Here is a 21214-nt window from a genome sequence, read left to right on the forward strand (position 1 = left end):
AGGTGATCCTGCCCCTTTACTCTGCTCTTGTGAGACCTCACCTGGAGTATTGTGTGCAGTTCTGGTGTCCTCAACAAAGGACATGGAACTGTTGGAACAAGTCCAGAGGAGGGCCACGAGGATGATCAGGGGACTGGAGCACCTCCCGTATGAAGACAGGCTGAGAAAGTTGGGGCTGTTCAGCCTGGAGAAGAGAAGGCTGCGTGGAGACCTCATAGCAGCCTTCCAGTATCTGAAGGGGGCCTATAGGGATGCTGGGGAGGGACTCTTCATTAGGGACTGTAGTGATAGGACAAGGGGTAACGGGTTAAAACTTAAACAGGGAAGTTCAGGTTAAGTATAAGGAAGAAGTTCTTTCCTGTTAGGGTGGTGAGGCACTGGCACAGGTTGCCGAGAGAAGCTGTGGCTGCCCCATCCCTGGCAGTGTTCAAGGCTTTGAGCAACCTGCTCTAGTGTGTGATGTCCCTGCCTCCCCAGCAGGGGGCTGGAACCAGATGATTTTAAGGTCCTTTCCAACCCTAACCTTTCTATGAGTTTATGGTATTTAAATCTGTCATTTAATATTTATTTAGTATGCCTTAATGTATTAAAACCTATCAGATAACATTAAAAACAGTAACATGATCAAGTCACAGTGGAGGTAAGATTCAGAAATCAGGAGAGACTGAAGTCCTCCTTTGGGTGAGGATCAGAAAACCAGCCTGGTTCCAGACAGCCAACATGTGGGTTTGCCCAATTGCCCGTTTCTCAGCAAAGACCAGGTCTATGAGCCTATGCTAAATGTCTGAAGAGGCCTTGGGTCTTTCACAGGCCAGTGCTGTAGCCTGGTGTGTAAGTAACACAAATTCAGTCATTGATTTTTTTTTTTTTCTCTGCCACAGGTTTTCTGTGTTCGAGTTGATTCAGGGGTACTTATTAATCCAGAAACATGTATTTCTGTCTGGTTTTCTCCATCTAGGTGATGGAGTGCCAGCATCCATTTCTATGGCTTGTGCTCTGTGGTGACCAGAGCCCACCTGCCGCGGTAAAGGAAAACCTGACACAGCGTGAAGGGACGGAATGATATTAAGTCATGACAAATTTCTGTGTTTCGTCTCCTTCCGCTTGTGCAGGACCCAGTGGCCAAAGGGACCACGTACTCCGGGTTTAAGAACGCCATGAGGAGAAAGCTGGCGGCCCGGGCTTCCGCTGCCAGCAGCCCCCTTGTCACAAGATGGCAGCAGCGGCACGCTGGAGGCGCTGCCGGCTCCCGCCGCGCGAACCGGCTCATCAGCGCCCCGGGGACCACGGCAGGTCAGACCGGGCGCGACGGAGCCTTCCCGTAGGGGATGGCCTCACGCAGGGACCTCGGAGATAACTCGGTGTGGGGCATTGGTGTGAGGCGTGCGGTGTTCCCCGTGTCCCCGTGTCCCGCTCTCGGGCTCTGGCTATGGCAGCTTGCATGTGCTGGGCAGCAGCCTGTGCTGGCCTTCACAGGCAGAGCTTGCATTAGCATTAGGGAGACGAGTGCACTGCTGTTGTGACAGGAAAGCTGGGCCCAATGTTTCTGTGACCAGTGCACAGCCAGCATGGGACAGTGGGTCCTATGGGCAGCTGGTATCAAGGGGGGGTGAAAGCAATGAAAGAAAAGGAAGTCTTATCCCTAGCCAAGCAATGCCTGTTCCAGACCAGACTTTTTTTCCTCTGGGATGGGGCTGTATTAGACTTGGTTTAAGTTGCACTGGGCTGTAACTGCACAGGGCTTGTTGTTGCACCTTCATATCTGGAATAGTTAACAGTAAGTGACAGGAGAGCAGCAGAATTCATACTGGCCTTTGTCCTTCCCTTCCTTCTGCTTCTCCTTTGCCTTATACACAGCTACCACAGACTCGGCCAAAACTGCAGGACTGGGATCAATGTTCATGCCTGGTGTGTGTAGTGTACACTTTCTTACGGAGAAGTTTGCTCTTGTTACTGTCTCTCCTTCAAAGTGTAAAGCTTCAGCTACTGAAGGGACAGTAACCAAGTGATGCCCACACTCAGCTCACCTCATGGAGAGACTTAATCTGAGGGCTGTTCAGAGCACAGGTCAAACTTTCAGTACTCTCACTTGGTCTGGAGAAAAAGTGACTGAAGGGGAGGCTGTTTCTGTTGACAGAGGAAGCTGATGAAAAGTTGAATGAGCTTTTGAACTCACTGACTCCTACTTTCAAGCCGTGCTTAGGAAAAGTGGGGAAAGGTTTAAATGCTGCATGTATGAGAAGAGCTTCCAGAAAGGTCTGAGGAACTAAAGATGGCTTATTTCTTGATTAATAATTAAAATCTTTAGGCAGCAAATAAAAGATGCTGTTTAGTGTTCAGAATGTATACCTACAATGCCATGGGTGTTGGGCAGAAAGTGCAATTCTGTCTTCTGCTAAGCAGAATACTAGAGCTGTTTAATAATACATGCCTAACTATATGAAACTCAGGTTCTAAAATAAGGTGAAGTCTTCCCTGCTTCAGTTTCTAGAACTTAAAGTCCTGCATGCTGTCTGTACAAGCAGTGGTAAAAGCCTATATGGCTATGGGAAATTGGATATTGATTTCCTATGAGGTAGGATCCTGTGTAACCAGTCAATAAATCTAATACTGGATGTGAGCTGCAATAGTAAACAGACCCTTTTTATGAAGGGAATGATCAATCTGACCTTTTTTAGACAACTCTTTTAGGATAAAATTAATAGTGCTGTAGAAATGTCTCTTTAACTTCACTGACAAAAAGAAAGCAGGCTAACTGGTTCAATTGTCAGTATTTGCATTTTCTGACTTAGTGTATCAGATCTGCATTTAGAGTACTCGTACTACAAAATCAGTGTTATTCTGAAAAGTACTTGACAAATATCCCTGTATATGGCTTTAAAAGGAATTGTTACCATTAAAATTGTTTTTTCCAGTGACATCTCAGGTGCCTAAGGAACTCTCCAGCATAAAAACTGTTGTGACTCTAGCTAGCCGACATGCTGCAGCAGGCTTGGAAGGGAGGAATATCAGGAGAGCTGGAATGGAAAAGAAGCAGGTGAGTACTGCAACACTGAAATGCACAAGTAGGGTATTTGCTTTCCTTATTTTTTTTCAATCTTATTGTGGGCCTGGAATCTGTTATGTGGGTACTATCTTACTGAAATGGAGAACAGTAACATTAGGAGGTCCATTTAGGAAATGTCTCCTAGATGAATGTCAGGAGCAATTCTTTCATTATTTATTTGATTCAGCTTCTCTTCCCTTCCTCCAGGTTATTGTCCTGTAAATTAAAATCAGAACTAAGCTAATGAACCCCTCAAGATTCATTTGTTACCTCTGGGGGAAAAAGTGTATTGTAAAAAATACGCATGAAAAGCATGAATGACTCAGTTTTCCATTTGCCTTAATAACCATTCTGTGCGAAGAAGATAATTTCTTCAATTTTGCAGTATGTAGCTGTTCGTTTTGTCATGAAGACAGAATGAAGTGCTATGAAAAATTTGCAAAAAAAGTAATTTTTGATTTTATTTTTCAAAAGAAATTTTTTGTCATTACAATAGAAGGTCAGCATCTTGGCCAAGGATAAAAGAACACGTGGAATCTGCCTAACATGTGAAACAAGCTTCAGATAATTTCTCATGTAGGTGTTATTTTCTGTGGCTGTAGACTTTATCCCTTCAGTTTTCCTAGTAGACACTCACATAGCATTTTTTTTCTTTAGATAAAATCTGTTGCTTTTTGGTCATCTTAAATAAACTACTCTCCAGCCACTCACCTCTTTCTGTTCACTTACTGAAAATTTTCTGTTCATGTGTAGCATGGTGATGCTTGCCTGTATTAGTAAAAGTTGCTACCATAACATTACACTCTAAACCACTTCTTTCTTTTAGTGCTAATTGTTGCAATCTTTTAGTCAGTGACCATGCTTCTTCTTGTGCTCTCCTTTCCTTGACTGTACCAGTTACGTGGTCACTACTGAGGATGCTGATAGCTGTTTTCAAATCCTTCCAACAACAATGCTTTCTTCTTTCCTGTCCCCCTTCATGGTCTATGAATTTCAGAATTGTTTTATTAAACAACTCAATGGTTTAATAATCTTAGTTGAATCTATCTGACAGAGAAATTTAGTATTTTTTTTTTTGTGAGATAAGAACTTACCATAATGTATGTAAACCATTCTGCCTTAAAATGTAGTGTCTTCTGAAAGACGAGTACATGTCATTGTCCTCTCTCTTAGTCATAAAATGTTTTAGGTTGGAAGGGACCTTAAAAAGTTATGTAAACCACCCCCCCCCCCCTACAATGAGAAGGGACCTCTCCAACTAGATTGCTCAGAGTCCCTTCTTTCCCAGGATGGGGCATTTACAGCCTCTCTGGGAAACTTATTCCATTGTTTCACCACAATTTTTTTATCCCCCAAAATGTCTTCCTTATATTGAATTGAATCTGTATTGAATCTACCCTCTTTCCTTGTCCTGTTTGCTCAGGCCCTACTAAAAATCTGCCCTCATCTTTCTTACAAGCCCCCTTCAAGTATGGAAAGGCCACAATAAAATCTCCCCAGAGCCTTCTTTTCTCTAGTCCAGTTTTTCCATCCACCAGTACCTCCAAGTCCTTCTTCGCAGGGCTGCTCTTAATCTCTTCATCCCCCAGCTGGTATTGATACTAGGGGTTGCCCTGACCCAGCTGCAGGACCTTGCACTTTGGCGTTGTTGAACATCATGAGATTCACTTCTCAAGCTTGTTCAGCTCCCTTGGAATGGCATGTCATCCCTCAGGCATGTCAACGTCACCACTCAGCTTGGTGTTGTCTGCAAACTTGCAGATGGTGCACTTGATCTCACTGTCTATGTCATTGATGAAGATACTAAACTATACTGATCCCAGTAAGTACTGTATGTCAGTCTTCCACAAGTCATTGTTTCACCTCTACAATGAAGTTACTTACCTAGTCACTTACCTGTGATTTACAAGCAGGAGTTGAGTTAGACCTAAGATATTCAACTTCTGCATGAAGGTCCGCAACCATTTCCTTAAAAGTGTGATTTGGGGGTCTTTGAGGTAACATTGTGGGATGACCAAATCTCAAGTTCTTCCTAACACCACTTGGAAGTCAGTCCAAATCTATTAATCTACTTAGACACAGTAATTGGTGACTATTTAATTTGTTCTGCCTTGAAGCATTAAAGGATGGGATGCATTGAAAATGAAGTCTTCCCACATTCCAGTGAATGTGTGTGGTCTCCCTGTGGGACAAAAGATTACTTCCATGTATACACAATTGGTTTTCCACAGAAATGTCTTCACTTATTTCAGAGGGACACAGATCCAAACTATCTGACTAGCTTTCTGCCAAGTTATCTCTACATTGCTCCAAGCATTTATTATAGGTTCTGGCAACTGACTGGGTGTGTTGGGATGGAATGATGCCCCCCTCCCCCAACACATCTAGTTTAAAGCCTCCTTGACCAGCCTGGCAAGCCTCCTACCAAAACCGCTCTTTCCCTTCTTTATCAGACCAGCTCCACCAGCCCCCACTAGACCTGGCCTACAAACTTGGCTCCCGTGTTCAAGACACCCAAACCCCTGACTATGACACCACCCTTTTAACCATTTATTAACCTGGCCAATCCTCCTAGCTTTTTTTACGTCCTCCCCTGTACCCTGGAGAATTGATGAAAAGACCACCTGAGCTCCAGAGCCCCTAACCACCTCCCCCAGGGCTCTGTAGTCCTTCTTCATGTTCCCCAGGCTACTACTATCTATGTCCCTAGCACCCACATGTATCACCAGGAGTGGGTAATAGTCCGTGGGACTTCCTAGAGCAGGCAGCCTCTCTGCCACATCCCTGATCCATGCCCCCGGTAGGCAACACACCTCCCTTGAGACGGGGTCAGGCCGGCAGACAAGTGCTTCTGTCCCTTTCAGTGTAGAGTCCCCTACTACTACGACCCGCCGCTTTTTCCTAGCAGCCCCAGTAGAGATCTTCTTTAGCAGTGCATCAGCCTGGCTGTTTCTGGCTCGAGTGAGCTTCCTCATTAGCCCCCTGCAGGACAGCAAAGAGGTTCTGCGTGGGGACAGGGGGTTTAGGGGGAAGCCCCTTGCTTTTGGTTGTCCTTTTCCTTCTTTTTTTTTTCTTGTTTTTTTTTTTTTGTCACTAATTCCCAGCTTCCCGGGTTAACGGCCTCCTTTCCTTCATGAGGTAGAGGTGAAGCTCGAGGCCCCTGCACAGTTTGGGCCAGGAGCAAGCATTCCTGCTTCCTCTCAGCTTCCCTGACATCTCGCAGCCTACTGACAGCATCCGGCAGCTCAGCCCCTGCTGCAGGAGCACCTCCACCAGGGAGCACCGAGTGCAGCCCTGCCCATTGCGCATCCTCCCCTCACCAGCCCAGTGCAGGCAGTCTCTACACCCCGAGCTCTGCACTGCAGCCTCCCCTCTCACCGGCTCTGTCTGGGTGCCTACGCCGGCCACCGCCGGGGCAGCCAGAGCAGAGCTCCCGGACCGGGCCCTGCTCACACGCCGAGTGCTCACCATCCCGCTCTCCTGCCCGCGCAAACCGCCTCGACCCGCTCTGTTCGCCGCGCTCCCTGGGGCAGGTTTTTACCCACTCAGGGCTGGTGCCGCTGCTCCTGCCTCCTCCCCCTGTGAGTCCCTGCTCGCTCTGTCAGCTGAGCTGCCGGCTCCTGGGCAGGTCCCGTCGAGGACTTGAGGCTCCCTCGGTGGCTCTTGGCGCTCTGAGTTGAGGCTCCTGGGCGCTGATCTCCGCTCGCTCCGGTGTTGAAGGCGTCCTCTCTCGAGCTACTCACCTCAGCAATTCAAGTTGTCTATATAAATTATACAGAAAGTGCCTCTCAAAGCTGAAGGCCTGCTGTATAACAACTGGGATATATAAAGGGGGAACACTTTTTTTCTGGCTGTGTTTTTCTAAGACATTTCTTATCATGATTGCAACAGGGTTTTGAAGAAGAGTAATGCTGAATATGCTTGGGAGCATAGATTTCACAGGCGTTGGAGGAAGAGCATACTAATCTTAAGTGGTTGGTGAAAGCATCAGCTGCATTTCCATCTGACTGTAATAAAGAATTACACACCAAACAGACAACTGGCATCAAAGCATTCAACTTGGTGCACATTGTGAAGAAATGCATACTGTTAGGGATTGGTGAAGAGATTCGTATCTTGTGCTAGCTGATCTGAGCCTTTGCCTGAATCTTGCCTAAAGGCCTAACCTAATTAAAAAAAAAATAGTTCCAGTAACAGTTCAGATCTATCTTTTCTCATCTCTGCTGCATCATCTGTTTCTTTTGACACCCCAGGAAATGATGAGACATCTTGTAGATATTTTCATTTTCATATTGGAATACTGATTTAAGTAATGGGATCATAGAGTCCATGCTCAGGGACCCTGATTTATGACTCTGACATCCAGTAGGTCTCTTACTAGAATTAATGGCCCTGCAGTGTGTACACCACAAACCCAGTCTTCCCTCATAGAGCCAGCCTGAGTCGTCTTCTGCATACTGACTGCATGCAGAAAACATGGTACTGTTTGCTGGTAAAATTAGCTCAAATGCTAACTCAGAAGAGGACAAGAGGACACTAAGGTTTGGCTGGTGACCTGTGGTAGTACCTACAGGCGTACAGGCCTGAGACTCTTCCACTGGTCAGATGGCCTTGTTCAAACAGGTTTGTTAAAGTTTGTGTGATCATTAGCAGTGAATTGGTGTTTTATGGGAGGAAAGATGGTGGCTCAAGTTAGAGCACATGATTTCGACAGTGGTATTCTGTATTTGTTACTGATTGTCCATCCAAAAGACAAGCATTTCAAAGCTTTTTGTAAGAAGTGTTGAACTCTTTGAGGAGATTTATGTTGTCCATTATGCTAAAATACGTTTTTAACAGATTTCTGAATTTGATCATGTTTTCTCTTCATTGCATTGACAGAAACATCCTTCCCATCTTCCAGTGGTCCAGGATGTTGGATATAGCATTTCAGAAAGAGGTGACATGAAGGTCTGTGAAAATACCAATTGCACCTGGAAAGGTATGTTCCATTATAGCAAATATGTTCGTGCATACTGAACAGTAAGATAACAGCAGGCTGTGTCTACACAGGAAAAGCAAGTTCATGCTGTTCCAACAAATATTACAGGATAATAAAAAGTGGCTGAAATCTGTGCTGGGCTGCTCAGGGCTGTTTCTAGAGTTGCCCTGCCTGTGGAAACTTCTTACAGCATGGTTAACTGCTAGTATTTTACCTGGTTCTCCTTTGGGCTCCATCTAATTTAAATATTGCTTGCTTAAAACATTAATTTTCTTCTAGCTTTTCAGTTTCAGAACCCTACAGATAATGTAGGGTTGTGCTGCAGTATGAGCACAGGGTATGTATTTCATGGACTGTTGAGTACATGAAAGTGCAAGACATGCAGAGATGGTGGGGTCTTGTTTCTCCTTCCTGTAAGGAAAGATAGGTAAACTGCACTGCCTGTGGTTTAATGTGTGGGGGAGTTGGTTAATTTGGTCCAAAAGATTTATCAGGAATGAATGAGTGCAAGAGAGTGTGAATGATCAGGTGATGGAAAATAAGGTGGGGTGTGAGGAGCTAACCTGTGAAATAATATGGATATTTCCAGAGTTATTTGAATGTGAGGCAGTTCATTAAATATCAAACCAATATTTTGTTGTGCTCTGTCTTGGACATAAGATTTGATTTGGTAATCTGTCTATTTCTGTGTATGATGGGTTCTTAGCAGTCAGGGCCTGATTCATGCTCAGATGAAAACGGTATAACCAGCTTCTTTATTAATCTGTAGTTCAGCTCTTGTAGAAGAAATTGGGGGCTACATGATAGATTTATATATTCTGTTCTTCTTCATGCAAATAATTTCAGAGCAGTCAATAGCAACAGTATAGGGATTAGTCACAGTGGTTTTTGTTTTGTTTCCTTTTATGGCAAATGTATACAGGTATCAGGAACACTGGGTTTTATCCCACCAGCCTACTTGTTGATCAGGTGGTCTGGTGTGGCAGTACTGACTACTTACCATTTCCCAGGTCTCATTTTCAGAAGTGAGAGAGGCATGTGAAAGCCAAAATCCTATTAAAAGTCAGTGATATCTGTGCCCAGGCAAAGTAACACAAAATGGTGTAATGAAACTCAATTTGCACTAATTAAAAAGCCTGTTATGCACATTCGTGTGTCTGAAGTAGTGAATGAGCTGAAAGAGTAATCAGTATGAATTTGGGTGGATGAATTACTCATGAGAGAAGAGTGACTTGAAATGAGTAACAGGGGTGATTTCATCCTTTATATCTCAATTCTCAATAACAACTACCAGTGTTAAAGAAGAAACAGATTTTCAGAGTGTTTCAGAAGTGCTGCTATTGAAGCTGTTACAATTAAGTGCTTTAATTTTCCTGAATTATCTTACGTGGCTGGGTTCAGAAAGTTTTGGTACAGTTTTCAAAAAATAACCAAAAATCTAGGTATTAGAAACAGATTTTTCTGTACAGAGAATTCTGGACCTTTTTACAGTTAGAATGCAGTGTTACATGTCCCACTGGGCACGTTGTTCCTGCAAGTCTGCTTGATTGTTTCACTGCACAAAATTTTAGATACAGAAGAAAATCAGTGTGGCCTGCTTCTTGCTTATTTTCAGTCTTTATTTGTTATTTGGAGAGAGAGGGGGTACCACAGCTGAGAAGGGAAACATTTGTTGTCTGGCAGAAATGAATTTTGGACTGGGGGGAAGACTTGTGACAGAGTAGGGAAGAGCTGTGTAAAATAAGCTCTCCACGATTTGTACTGGATTTCCATATAAGATGTTTATGTATGTGTTTAAGTTACGTTTACAGTGAGGAATTTTTTTGAACAGAAGTTACTTGTAAAGATAAATAATGTCCTCTGACTGTGGAACTTTTGATACTAAATATTCCTTTCTGGAGAATAATTCAAAAAGGAAATCAAAGTGCAGAGAAAAGAACAGAAATGTGCATCTCCAGCTTTCTGCTCTGCACATTACTGCAAGGTAATTTCTTACACATAAAAATCTGACTTTAGATGATTCATAGTACTAATGATCTGTCTTTTTTTAGTGTGATGTTTAGGAGTCCCTGCATCAAGACTACAGAGGGTGACTCTTCCGCTTGCTTATACTTGTATTTGCTTTTGTTTCTCGCATATGTGTTGTCACAAGCTTTGTGTGCTGTGATCAACGTCATGTGCTTTAACAACCTTTTCCTTTGGTTATGTGTTGATGAGGGAGACCTTTTGGTGAGAAATTAACATCAGAAAGCAAAAAAGCTAATTGCTGTATGAGGGCGTTTTGAAGTGGGAGAGCACATATAAAACATTCTGCTGCTAACAACTTTGACAGAAAACTAAGGCAAAAAAGACAAAACCCCTCACATTCTGTATTGAGCTGTGGTAGAATTTAAGCAAAATATAATGGACCCTATTTTCTGTTCTAGCTGACAAAATCCATGAAGGATTGAAAGAGGATGTAAAACTACAATGAAAGGCTTAGGCCTGAGAAAAACTGGTGGTGTTTTGCATTACTGATCTGTATGTGATGAAATACAGGGTGCCGAGAGGGGAACCAAAATGAGTTTAGAGCTGTTACCAAGATGGAGCTTTCTGTACCAATGGAGCTAGAAGTGAGGCTTCATATTACTGGCTTGCGCAATGATTACTGTAAGTTAATTTCTTCTTTGTGGTGTTTTTTGCAGAGATTGGGAATTCTTATGTGTGTTTCAAGAAGGATGGCGAGGGTGTGTCTGCTTCACATAAAATGGAAGCTGCGGGACATGCGCATGGTGTCATTTATCTTACAAGGATGCATCTTTGAAAACTGCTTGTCCCAGGATGTAGACTTACTCATCAAACCCTAGAATGAGTATTGCCTCTCATGCAGTTTCTTTTGGTTGTTGATCTCAATACAACTTTCAGGTCAACCCAGTATACTTACTTTTGCTTAATTAAGTTAAACATTTCAGCTATCAGCTTTGGATATCTAGCAGCCTGTCAACACAACAACAGCTTTATTGATCAGACTTTGACATCTCTTGTTCTGGGAGGTATCAGTGACATTGTAGTTTGGATGATAGATACCTTCTGAACTAAATTTTCTCTTATGTCTTTGGTGGTGCACAAGCAAAACATTAAACATACTCAAGTTACACTTGAACACAAATGGAGCTCCAGTCTACAGCAGCAAATACGTGTTTTAATATTTAATAACATCTAATGAGCAACTCTGTGAAAGTATTCTAATTGTCCCTTTTGAGATTTTTTTTCAACATATCTTTGCAAATGCTCATGTGTGTCTATGGACAGGACAAAGGTTTGTTTGTATGATTTACACTGGTTGTGCACAAAGTATGCTCCAAGGCTAGCTGCAGTAACAGAAATCTTTGGAAGTGATTTTTGGCTGCAACAACCAGGACTGCAACAAACAGCTGACTGATATATTCAACTGTTTCTTCAAAGTGATTTTAGTTTCCAGTATATGATGTCATATCTTGGCCTGTGGTAAAAGTCTTCTGTGCTTCAGGTGTCATGCAGGATATATTTTCAGCTGTCCTGAGTGCACAGATGAGGATTTCCCTTGACATATACAAATGTACTGGATTAATATTAAGTGTTTTATACCAACTTCTGTCATACGTGCCATAGCAGGATGTTGTAAGGCTAATCACCAATGACTAATGACTTGCTTTGCCAGGACCTGCAAGTGCAGTGTACCTAGCATCAGGGGCAGCTGAAACATTATTTCTATTATGCACTTGCTGAGTAAGCTCTGAAGGTGAGGAGCAGAATTTGTCTAATTCCTTTCTGCATTTTTTCTTTCCTGTTGTGTGCAGGGTAAATGTTATTAACCTCAAAATATAGGACAGACTGTAGCATATAGACTTTATCCTGTGTCTTCCTCAATCACAAGAATTACTTCGAAGGGAGGGTGTTTTGGGAGCTGTAGCTGTTGGTGGAGGACCCACATTTCTGGTAGCAGAAATTTGAGTGAATGATGTGGTGATCCAAAATACCAGGATGAGAGGTTAAAAAATTATATTGGGAAAGCTGTAAGTCAGATCCTGCTATACAAACATATGATTTGTTGAGATTAGACTTATGAAGACCTTAGCTTGTTAGAGAGACTTTCCTTCATGTAGGAGGAATACTTGTAAGTAGTGTTTTCATAGAAACATTCTCTTGCTATTTTTCCATAGCTAATTAAAAAGAAAAAATAGGCTTCTCTTCCCCAAACCATACTTCCTCTGTCTCCATCCTATTACCTACAACTTTTGGCAGTAATTCTTTGTAGCTTTCTTCTAGATCTAAACATACTGGACTGGAGCCTTGAAAATCTCATTGCTATTGCTGTAGGACCTGCTGCACACATCTGGAATGGAGGAACTCTTCAAGCCATTGGAAGCATTGATTTGAATTCCAGTTCCAAATACATTTCCTCTCTAGCTTGGATAACAGAGGGAACTTGCCTTGCGATTGGCACCAGTGATGGAGAAGTGCAAGTACTAAATAATTTCCTTTTTTAGTCTTTCTCCATTTTTAGCCAAAGTGGTCACAAGACAGTTTGATACTGTGGTGTTTTGGTTTTTTTTTTTAAGTGGAAAAAATAAAAAAGATGGGCTAAACTATAGAAGAACTCTGCCTGAGACAATATATAGCACTCCCTGTGCAATATATAGTACTTTACTGAAGGGCTGAGTTATCCAGCGTTATCTATACGTAGGGGAGCTTCTGAAGCCACTAAATTGCTGATGACCAAATTAAAGATTCAGTTGCCCGAAGACAATCAGATTTTATTTTTTTTTCTTGCTACTAGTAAGAGGAACTCTATTAAATTATTTTACTCAGCACAGCCTATTTTTTCTTGGGTCTCTCTTGCTAAGTTCACTGTAGTGATCGATGCCTTGAGATCTCAATCCAAACTTTTCCTTACAGATTCATGTATGAGAATTTGCCTTTAATCTGATTATACACATATGTCTCAGCCTGCTGTTATAGGGGAGTCCTATTGTTAAAAGATTTTTGGGGCACTTTGGCTGAGATGCTAGATGATATGAGGACCTACCTGCTGCAGTCCTGAGTCAGCAATCTGAAAGAACTGAAGACTGGTGCTTTCAAGTATGGACTTCCAAATACTGATATGTTAAGAAACAGCTTTGAACTCAGAGACATGTATTCCTTTCAATCCTGTCTGACTTCAGCATCACTGATATAGGTGCCAAAATTTGGAAGTACTCCTTACTTGTGAAATAAATGAGCTTGAGATTGTCCATATTCTGAATCAGAACTGGTCAGTAGCTTACTTGCAAAAAAATTAACAGAACAAAAATTTTTTTCTTTTTGTTGTTAAATTTGAATTTCTTGTTTTGGATTGGCAGCTGTGGGACATTGAAACCAAAAAGAGGTTGAGAAATATGTTTGGTCACCTGTCGGTGGTTGGAGCTCTGAGCTGGAATCATTATATTCTGAGCAGGTGAGTGGTATAGTATATTCACAGAAACAGCACTGCTGCTTTTACTTACACAAATCTCCTATGCATTTTGGCTGTTTTCCTTGGCTTTGCTCAAAAGTGTTTTATTCTGTCTCTCTACTTATCAGCCATCTCAGAAATCATATGTAGATTTATTGTATGTAGGAAAGCAGCCAAAGGGGATTTAGCCTGCCTCTTTAGTCTCTGTTTCTTACTTTCCTTCCAGAAAAATGTCACCACTTGCAGAATATTGCTAGGCTTTGCGTTTGTGCAAAGCCTCAGATTGAGATGGTGTCTCCATTTGGTCTGGACTCCCAAAATTATAGCCTGCCCAGTGCTGGGCAGGGGGCATGTAGTTTAGACTGCCCTGCCACTGATACCAAGACTGCATCTGTCTTTTGAGATGCCCACTGAAACACAGCTGCTAACAGTTGCACACCTCTTTAGATGTGTATCTACAAGAGAAAGCCATCTCACTGCTACCCAGGAGGTTTGAAGTGCTTGACTTTTGCTTTGCTAAGGGTGAATTTTATACTAGCTGGTATATATTTAGGGATCATTCCAATAAGGGGACTCTGATGAGAAAGATCAAGTGTGCTCTTTTGTGTTTTTTTGCTTCCACTTTCAGATCTTTGATTTGAAGGGGCTGAGGCGAGACTTGTCTATGTTGGATGCCTCTACAATTTTAAAATCATAGAATAGTCTTCTGTTTTACTTAGATGAAGAAATAATAGCAAGGGTGGACTGACTTTGTTAAACTCAGAGTGAAACTAGTATCTCTGGGTAGGAACACTAATGGTAGTTTTGGTTTGGTTTTACAGTATGCTCTGGTTTTAATTGTATTAGGTCTGGTAGGTGGAATGAGGTACAAGGTTACCAGCTGAACACCAGTTAATAAAATGCTGTTGCTGGAAGAGGTATGCTGGGTGGGTTAAGTTACAAGGATGCAGCCGTAGTATCCTGACAGTGTCATCTGATGTAACCTTGTTATAGAAAGCATTAGTTTCAGTTTGCATTTCACCCTGGGCAAAGAAGTGAAAACAATACAAACTTAAATTACAGATCCCTCTGAGTAGGAACTAGTAATAAAATTCAGCATGAACCTGTGAACTTGACAAATTAGGTTGAGATAGTGTTTATTTGTTTTGCTAGGTTTGAAGCTAACCAGTTCATTCTAACATTAGAGCAGAGTTAAAATATCTGTGTAAGTAGAAAAAAAAGATGTATGGCTAATATTCATTGCTAATAAAATAAGAGCAGCATTGTTACAGTAAATTGTCACTGTGGACAATTGATAATTTGGGATTACCTACTAATTCCTGTGGTTAAAATAGTCCAACAACGCATCATCATGACCTGTAAATAAATTTCAGTGCCATAAATGAACTCACCACACTATTTGGTTCTTCTCTTTGCCTTTAGCAAAGCAGATGCCATCTTCTGTGTTAAAAGCAAGTAATTCCAATTTCTTTTTATGCTGAGTGGAAAAATGTCCTTTCAGCCAGGATTCTCAGGAGCCCTATTTCTTTCCACTTAACACTACTAGAATTACTGAAAACCTTCACATGGCCAACACAGGCAATTCAGTTTTCTTTCGTTTGGTGTTGTGGGTTGAGCTCGGCTGTGTACCAAATACCCACCAAGATGCTCTATCAATCCCCTCCTCAGCTGGATGGGGGAGGGTAGAAAATAAACTTGTGGGTCAAGATAAAGGCAGTTTAATAAATAGCAAAGGCTGTGCTTAGAAACAAAGGATAATATAAGATTTATTCTCTACTTCCTATCAGCAGGCAATGTCCAACCACTTCTTGGGAAGTAGGGCTTCAGTACCATAAAGAATGTTCCAGAAGATAAATATCATAATCCAAATCCTCCTCCTTACTCTTACCTTTATTGCTGAGCAGATTTCATATGGTTTGAATATCCCTTTGGTCAGTTTGGGTCAGCTGTTCTGGCTGTGTCTCCAACCAGGGTCTTGTCCAGCCCTGGTCTTGGTGACAGGGGGAATGTTGGAGAGACAGCCTTGTTGCTGAGTGAGCACTGCTCAGTAGTGCACTGCTCACTGTGCATTACCAACAACTTTCTAGCTACCAGTACAGCATTATTGAGGGCTGCTATGGCAAAGCTAGCTTCATCTCAGACAGACACAAGGCACTGGGTTAGATTTTCTCATTATTTAGTAGAAAAAAATCTATATAACTCTTTGGGAGGCAAATGGTGATGCCTTTGCATATAATGCATGTATTCACATGTATTTTCATAGGTATTTTCTGTGAAGATGTGCCTAATACTCACTTGAGCACTGCTTGGTTGCAATCTTTCATGGGTTTTTGAGCTTCAAGAGAGTTGGAAAGTCCATAACACAAGCACAACAGAGTGGTATTTTTTGCAGTCAGTCAGTTTTGTGTGTGCATTTTTAGAGCTTCCAAATCACTCAACTGCATCTGAAAAAAATTTAAGACCCAGTACAGAATAGTCATCAGTCATTATTGCCTTAAATTAGTTTACTGTAATAGCCAGGTACCTGTTTCTTAGATACCCAGAAAGATGGTATTGAACTTGCTGATGTTTTCAGTGTTGTCATGACAGTTGGAAATATGAATTTCCAGCAGGAATCTCTTCTATTTTGTCATGTTTAATGTAGGTAATATCCTTAAAAAAAGCAGGAAAAGAAAATGCACTGCAATTTTGCAATACTGCAAATTTTCAGTATTTTCAGTTCAAATCTGCTGTTGATGTAATGCTGTATCTGGGAGCTAAGCTGTAATAGTACCTGTGCTTCCGGTCAGGGTATTTCCTCCTTCGTTTGGTAAACTGATGGTGCTCGCTATAGAACCATGCGTTCACTTCCTAACAGGCAATTAGTGCAAAGGTATCAGATTTTCTTTAAGCCTTGAAGTGGGAGGAAGGAGTGAAGGGAAGTGACAGAACCAAAGAACACACAGTTAGTTGCTAGTAAGCCCTTTCCTAGGGCAATGCAGTTTTACGCTGCCTCTATTGGGTGTGGAGGCATATCCGGCCTTGGCAAAAATCCTCTTGTGAAATGATTTTTCATGAAGAATAGGAAAGTTTACATTAAATGTCTTGACAGCTGAACAGGGTGCAGATTAGTGGCATACAATGCAACGTATCTTCAGGAAAATGAAAACCACAAGAGACAAGTATTCTGCCTGGCTTGAACTGGGCAGTTCTTTGGCTCTTTTCTGTTGTCAGTCACCCCTTCAGTCAGGGTGTGCTTTTGATAGTTGGTTTGTGTTTCCTTTTACCAAATTACTGTTGTTCTGCAGACACATTTCATTCTGATGCAATATGCTTCTGAAATCGTTGAAGAAACATCAGTGCGATGATGTACCTTGTCTTCTTTAACATTAAACCCATGCTGTCTTTTCTCATCTACAGTGGTTCACGACTAGGATCTATTCATCACCATGATGTTCGGGTTGCTCAGCACCATGTTGGGACTCTTTGCCAAAATAAACAAAGCATTTGCAGCTTGAAATGGTCACTAACCAACCAGTTGCTGGCAAGTGGGTCTAGTGATGGTATATTGAATATCTGGCCTAGTGACCCTGGTGTAAAATTGCAGTCACAGCCACTGAAAACCATACCACATTCCTCAGCAGTTAAGGTATATGGAGAAGGAGTGTCTGTTTTTCTGTATTTGCTATTGTGAAATAACATTGTTGATGTGGAGGGTTAGGTAATTTTTCAAATTATTTCACTGATATTTGTTAGTTTCTTCTCTCTGTCTGTGATGCAGTTAATTTTAAGACCAGTTCTCCTCATTCCAAGTAACAAATAAGTTTGCTAGGCTTTGATTAGGAAATGTTACTGGATTACTAGGCCTTTGTAAATATAATGCCAAACAGAAGTAGAGTTTACATCCTTCTCTATCTCTCTGCCTTGCACAAAGAAGTTTTGAGACACAATATTTAAAAGTTAATAAACAAGATCTTCTAATTTTTTTATCTTTTGGAAAATTCTCTCTGCTGCAATTAATTTAAATATGAAGTTTGTTTTGTGTCCTGCCCATATTTTCATGTCACTGTTGCTAGGAAACAATCTCAAGTAGTAAACTGGATATGAGACAATTAAAGATTCATCATCTTTATGAAGTCCCAGTCTCTGTGGGAGAGAAGACAGGTATTAGCAAAAAGAAGCAGAGGAGTACAGCATTTATAAGCTGTTTACCCTCCTGAAAGAGTTTGATGCTGGCCTGAAGTGCTGGGGTTAAAGAGTCAGACGAGTTTATTGAAACAGGTGGAATTGAGTTCTTAGTTTTCTTTGGCTGAGTCCAAACCTTAAGGCATATCCTGAAAATATCTCAGAAGAAACCAGGTCTCTTTTAAGCCCTGTAAATTGTGGTGCTTAGGCTTCTACAATGGCTTAGGCAGTAAGACTATCCTGCTGGGTTCTTCCAGTTTTGAGGTGTGAGTCTGTGAACTTAAGCAGAGAAGATGGAGTTTTATGAGCATGTGCGGGACAGTGTAGACTACTGTGAAAACAATGGCAAGGGAAGCAGTGTTTTGAGTTTTGGGATTCTACATTGCTGTGTGTGTACATTCTGGGTGCTTGTTGCAGTTAATTTTTTCAAATAGGCTTTTAAGCAAAAACTGCTGTTTTTCCAGCTAACCTCCTAGTCTAGTCTGTTCTGGTATCTTTCCTTGTCTCTTTTTTTTTTTTTTTTTTTTTTTAGGCTATGAACTGGTGTCCTTGGCAGTCTAAAGTCCTTGCTACAGGAGGTGGAATGAAAGATGGGATTTTGCGTGTCTGGGACATTAATTGTGAAAAAATAATCAAAAGTGCAGCTACAGATTCTCAGGTGAAATGATGGAATGTCTGCATAGTTAGGCTATGCTCTTCTTGTATAGCTGTGCTCTTCTGGCAAACTCCCAGTGCCTTTGAGGGTGGTTCTGTGGTCAGAGGAACAGCAGAATTTTCTCTGGGTGTGCAATTGTGCTATGTTCGGCACAGCAGCGTGTGATTAAACTCAGAAGCAGTTTGTTGTTTCTTATTCACCACTTCTGTCTCCACATAGAAGTGACTGAAGAGGAGGTGGTCTTGCAGCCAGACACTTCCCATAATCTTTTCCTCATTGGAAGTAATAGTTTTGGCCAAAATTCTTGATGTGGAGAGAATGTTAAGGAAGAGGGAAAGTTCCCAGAGTTCTGGGGTGAGAAGAGGTGTAAGAGTCAGAGGGCAAACATCTGTCTCTGGAGTTTGAATATTAGGAGATAGAGGAACAAATTTTCATCTGGAGTAAAGGAGCATAACTGTTGATTTTCCTGGAGCTATTACAGCTTAGCTGAGGATGTGTTGGAAGTGCTTTCATATTATGCTGATAGACAATTGTCACATTTAGAGAGGACAATAAGGCAACTTTACTTCCAAGTGTTGTAAGGAATTAAATGATCCTTCTAAATAAGTAAATATTTTGCTGTGACTATTTCACAGTAGCTTGTTTAAACATTGTAGATAACATTTCAGATCCACTGAATAGTGTATGCTGATGCTTTCTGAAAACTAAAGCAGAATTTTAAATTGCAATAGATTTGTTCCTTGCTCTGGTTACCCAAAACCAGCGAACTGATGACTGGACATGGCCTTCCTGGACATCAGATGAAAATATGGAAGTATCCCATACTTATCAATTCATCAGAACTCTATGGCAAGTATTTCAGTTAATAGTTTTAATTACTTCAGTTAACTGTCTGTCTAACCAGTGTGTTTTTGCAACTGGAAACCTCATGCATTTATGTGAAAAAAGAGTTAAAAGAGCAGTCACCTGCACATCCTTCCTCTGCCTACACAATGCATTTATCCGCACAATCCTGATTCATGGGTTTGTAAAGGTTGAGTTATTAGAGTAGTAGTCTAAGCTGCTTCTGTAAAACTTTTTTGTTTCAGTAATGGTATTATCTCCTGTTATTTCTAAGGCTATCCCAGGTGAAAGATGAGAATTTCCACTTCTCCCTAAGGCTTACTAGGCCTGGATTGAGTGTGGCAATGTCAGGTTGCTTCCAATGTATTCTAGGCTGATGGCCTTCTAGGTAATATGAACTAGATTTGGCTCTTTGAATTTGCAGCTTATCATGCAAGGATACTGAACCAGCTTTCAAATGACATTTAAAATAAATCACCATGTGTTATTTATTGCTGTCTGGGTTTTAATGAATGAGTGACTGTGAAACAATGGGGTGCAGCATGTTTCCCTTGTTCCACGTTGACAGCCAGAGGAAGGTGGAGTTTCCTTGCATCATTGTGTAGGGATACATTACACATAAAAGTTGTTCCTTGCTATTAGACCTTCTTGTTTCTGGTGCTTGCTGTCACTCCTATCCATTAAGTTTTACTTGTTTCAGTGTTAACTGAAGTGATCCAATAGAAGTGTCTGAAGTTAAAGAAAAAAAGCAGATCTCTTTTGCACTGGCTGCATTTTCTTATGTATGGTTTTTCATACTCACTGACAAAATGCAGTAAAAGAAGCCTTAGAATTTCAACCAGGGACTTGGGTGGAACCAGGGGCTTGTCTTTAGTAGTAGCCTGTAAGAGGAAGGCACAGGAGGGTCAAAGCAAAGACGGATGGAAGAGAGAGGGCAGCAGAGACAAACGTGGGTCTGGTTACACATTATCCTTGTGTAATGCTGCTTGTCTGTGTTGCTTTTCCTTCCTTATCCCTCCTCATTTATGTACATCTTTTAAGGCATGTGTTGCTATGAGAAATTATCTGGAAGCTTGGGGTTTCACAAATCTTTGTAAGTCTTCATTATATTACAAGAAATGAAAATTAGATTTAATCTTACCTTTGAGAATAGTGTATGGAGTAAAACCTTTACCATATAAGTCAAATAAAAGTAATTTAATGAAGTTGGAGTGCTACACATCATCCTGTTTCCTATTCAGTTTACTCATCTGCAAAAGAAACTAATTTTCATGAACAAAAGTCCAGATAATTGTTACACAGATGTTCCTGCTTATGAAAGCTCTTAATACCTTTCTGTAAGCAATTGAGTGTTGGAAGAAATTGTGAATGTATCAAAAGACGTTCAGAAAAAATACTGTGATGGATGATTGTGAAGTGGTTCTAAATCAGCCTCAAACACCCTTAACCACATGAGTTTTACACCCAGAGAAATGAATAGATAAATTGTAACTAAATGCTATTGTTAAATCTTCCTGCAAAATGTTGAAGATTTCAGCTAACAATGACGAACTATCAGCAACTGTTGGGTACTTTAGTAATTGAGGTTGCCTGTTATTGAGCAGAGCAGAATAACAATGGAAAGACAGTAACCTTTTTATAGGATTGATTTCTGTTTTCCTATTACTTATTGCCTTCAGCTCATTCTTAATGTGAATATATTCTATAGATAATATTAGATATTATTAGATAATAGAGCTTCCCACTTCCTATGCAGTGTGTTTTGTTGCTGCTGTAAAAGTGGAACAAGCCATCTTGTGGTTGTGGATGGTGAAAATGAGTGGCATAATCAATACAGAATTGTGATGTTTCTTTTGTTTTTTGTATATATTTTATTTTACAGTTCACAAAGGAAGAGTCCTCCACACAGCTCTGAGCCCAGATCAGAGCAGGCTTTTTTCTGTTGCGGCTGATGGGACGTCTTGTCTGTGGAAATGCCATGAGCCTGGGGAGAGCAAGCACAGCAGCGAGGCTTTTTCTGAGGGTTATTTGAGCTCATTTTTGTGACTTCTTTTCCTTGAAAGCAAATGATTT

General features: G+C 41.3%; 1 protein-coding gene across 1 annotated transcript; it reads left to right on the forward strand.

The window, feature by feature from the left end:
* The first annotated feature begins 1015 nt into the window (after window positions 1–1015).
* Window positions 1016–20862, forward strand: CDC20B (cell division cycle 20B). Its single transcript, XM_061469389.1, has 9 exons — window positions 1016–1293; window positions 2916–3037; window positions 7928–8027; window positions 10566–10676; window positions 12315–12511; window positions 13388–13482; window positions 16879–17107; window positions 18176–18301; window positions 19030–20862. Exons 1-9 carry the CDS (start codon window positions 1158–1160, stop codon window positions 19162–19164), a joined length of 1251 nt encoding a protein of 416 aa, XP_061325373.1. The 5' UTR covers window positions 1016–1157; the 3' UTR covers window positions 19165–20862.
* Window positions 20863–21214: the final 352 nt, after the last annotated feature.

The sequence above is a fragment of the Pezoporus flaviventris genome, unplaced genomic scaffold, assembly GCF_033815535.1.
Source record: "Pezoporus flaviventris isolate CSIRO_AGI_PZ_B2104156 unplaced genomic scaffold, CSIRO_AGI_Pfla_v1 ptg000057l, whole genome shotgun sequence".
NCBI lineage: Eukaryota > Metazoa > Chordata > Aves > Psittaciformes > Psittacidae > Pezoporus > Pezoporus flaviventris.

What these genes read in the sequence shown, in the direction of transcription:
- CDC20B (XM_061469389.1), top strand. Translation starts at nt 1,158, where the DNA reads ATGAGGAGAAAGCTGGCGGCCCGGGCTTCCGCTGCCAGCAGCCCCCTT. An exon ending in CTGGAATGGAAAAGAAGCAG is followed by an intron (nt 3,038 to 7,927) that starts GTGAGTACTGCA and finishes TTGCATTGACAG; the next exon opens with AAACATCCTTCCCATCTTCC. An exon ending in TGGCTTGCGCAATGATTACT is followed by an intron (nt 10,677 to 12,314) that starts GTAAGTTAATTT and finishes GCTTTCTTCTAG; the next exon opens with ATCTAAACATACTGGACTGG.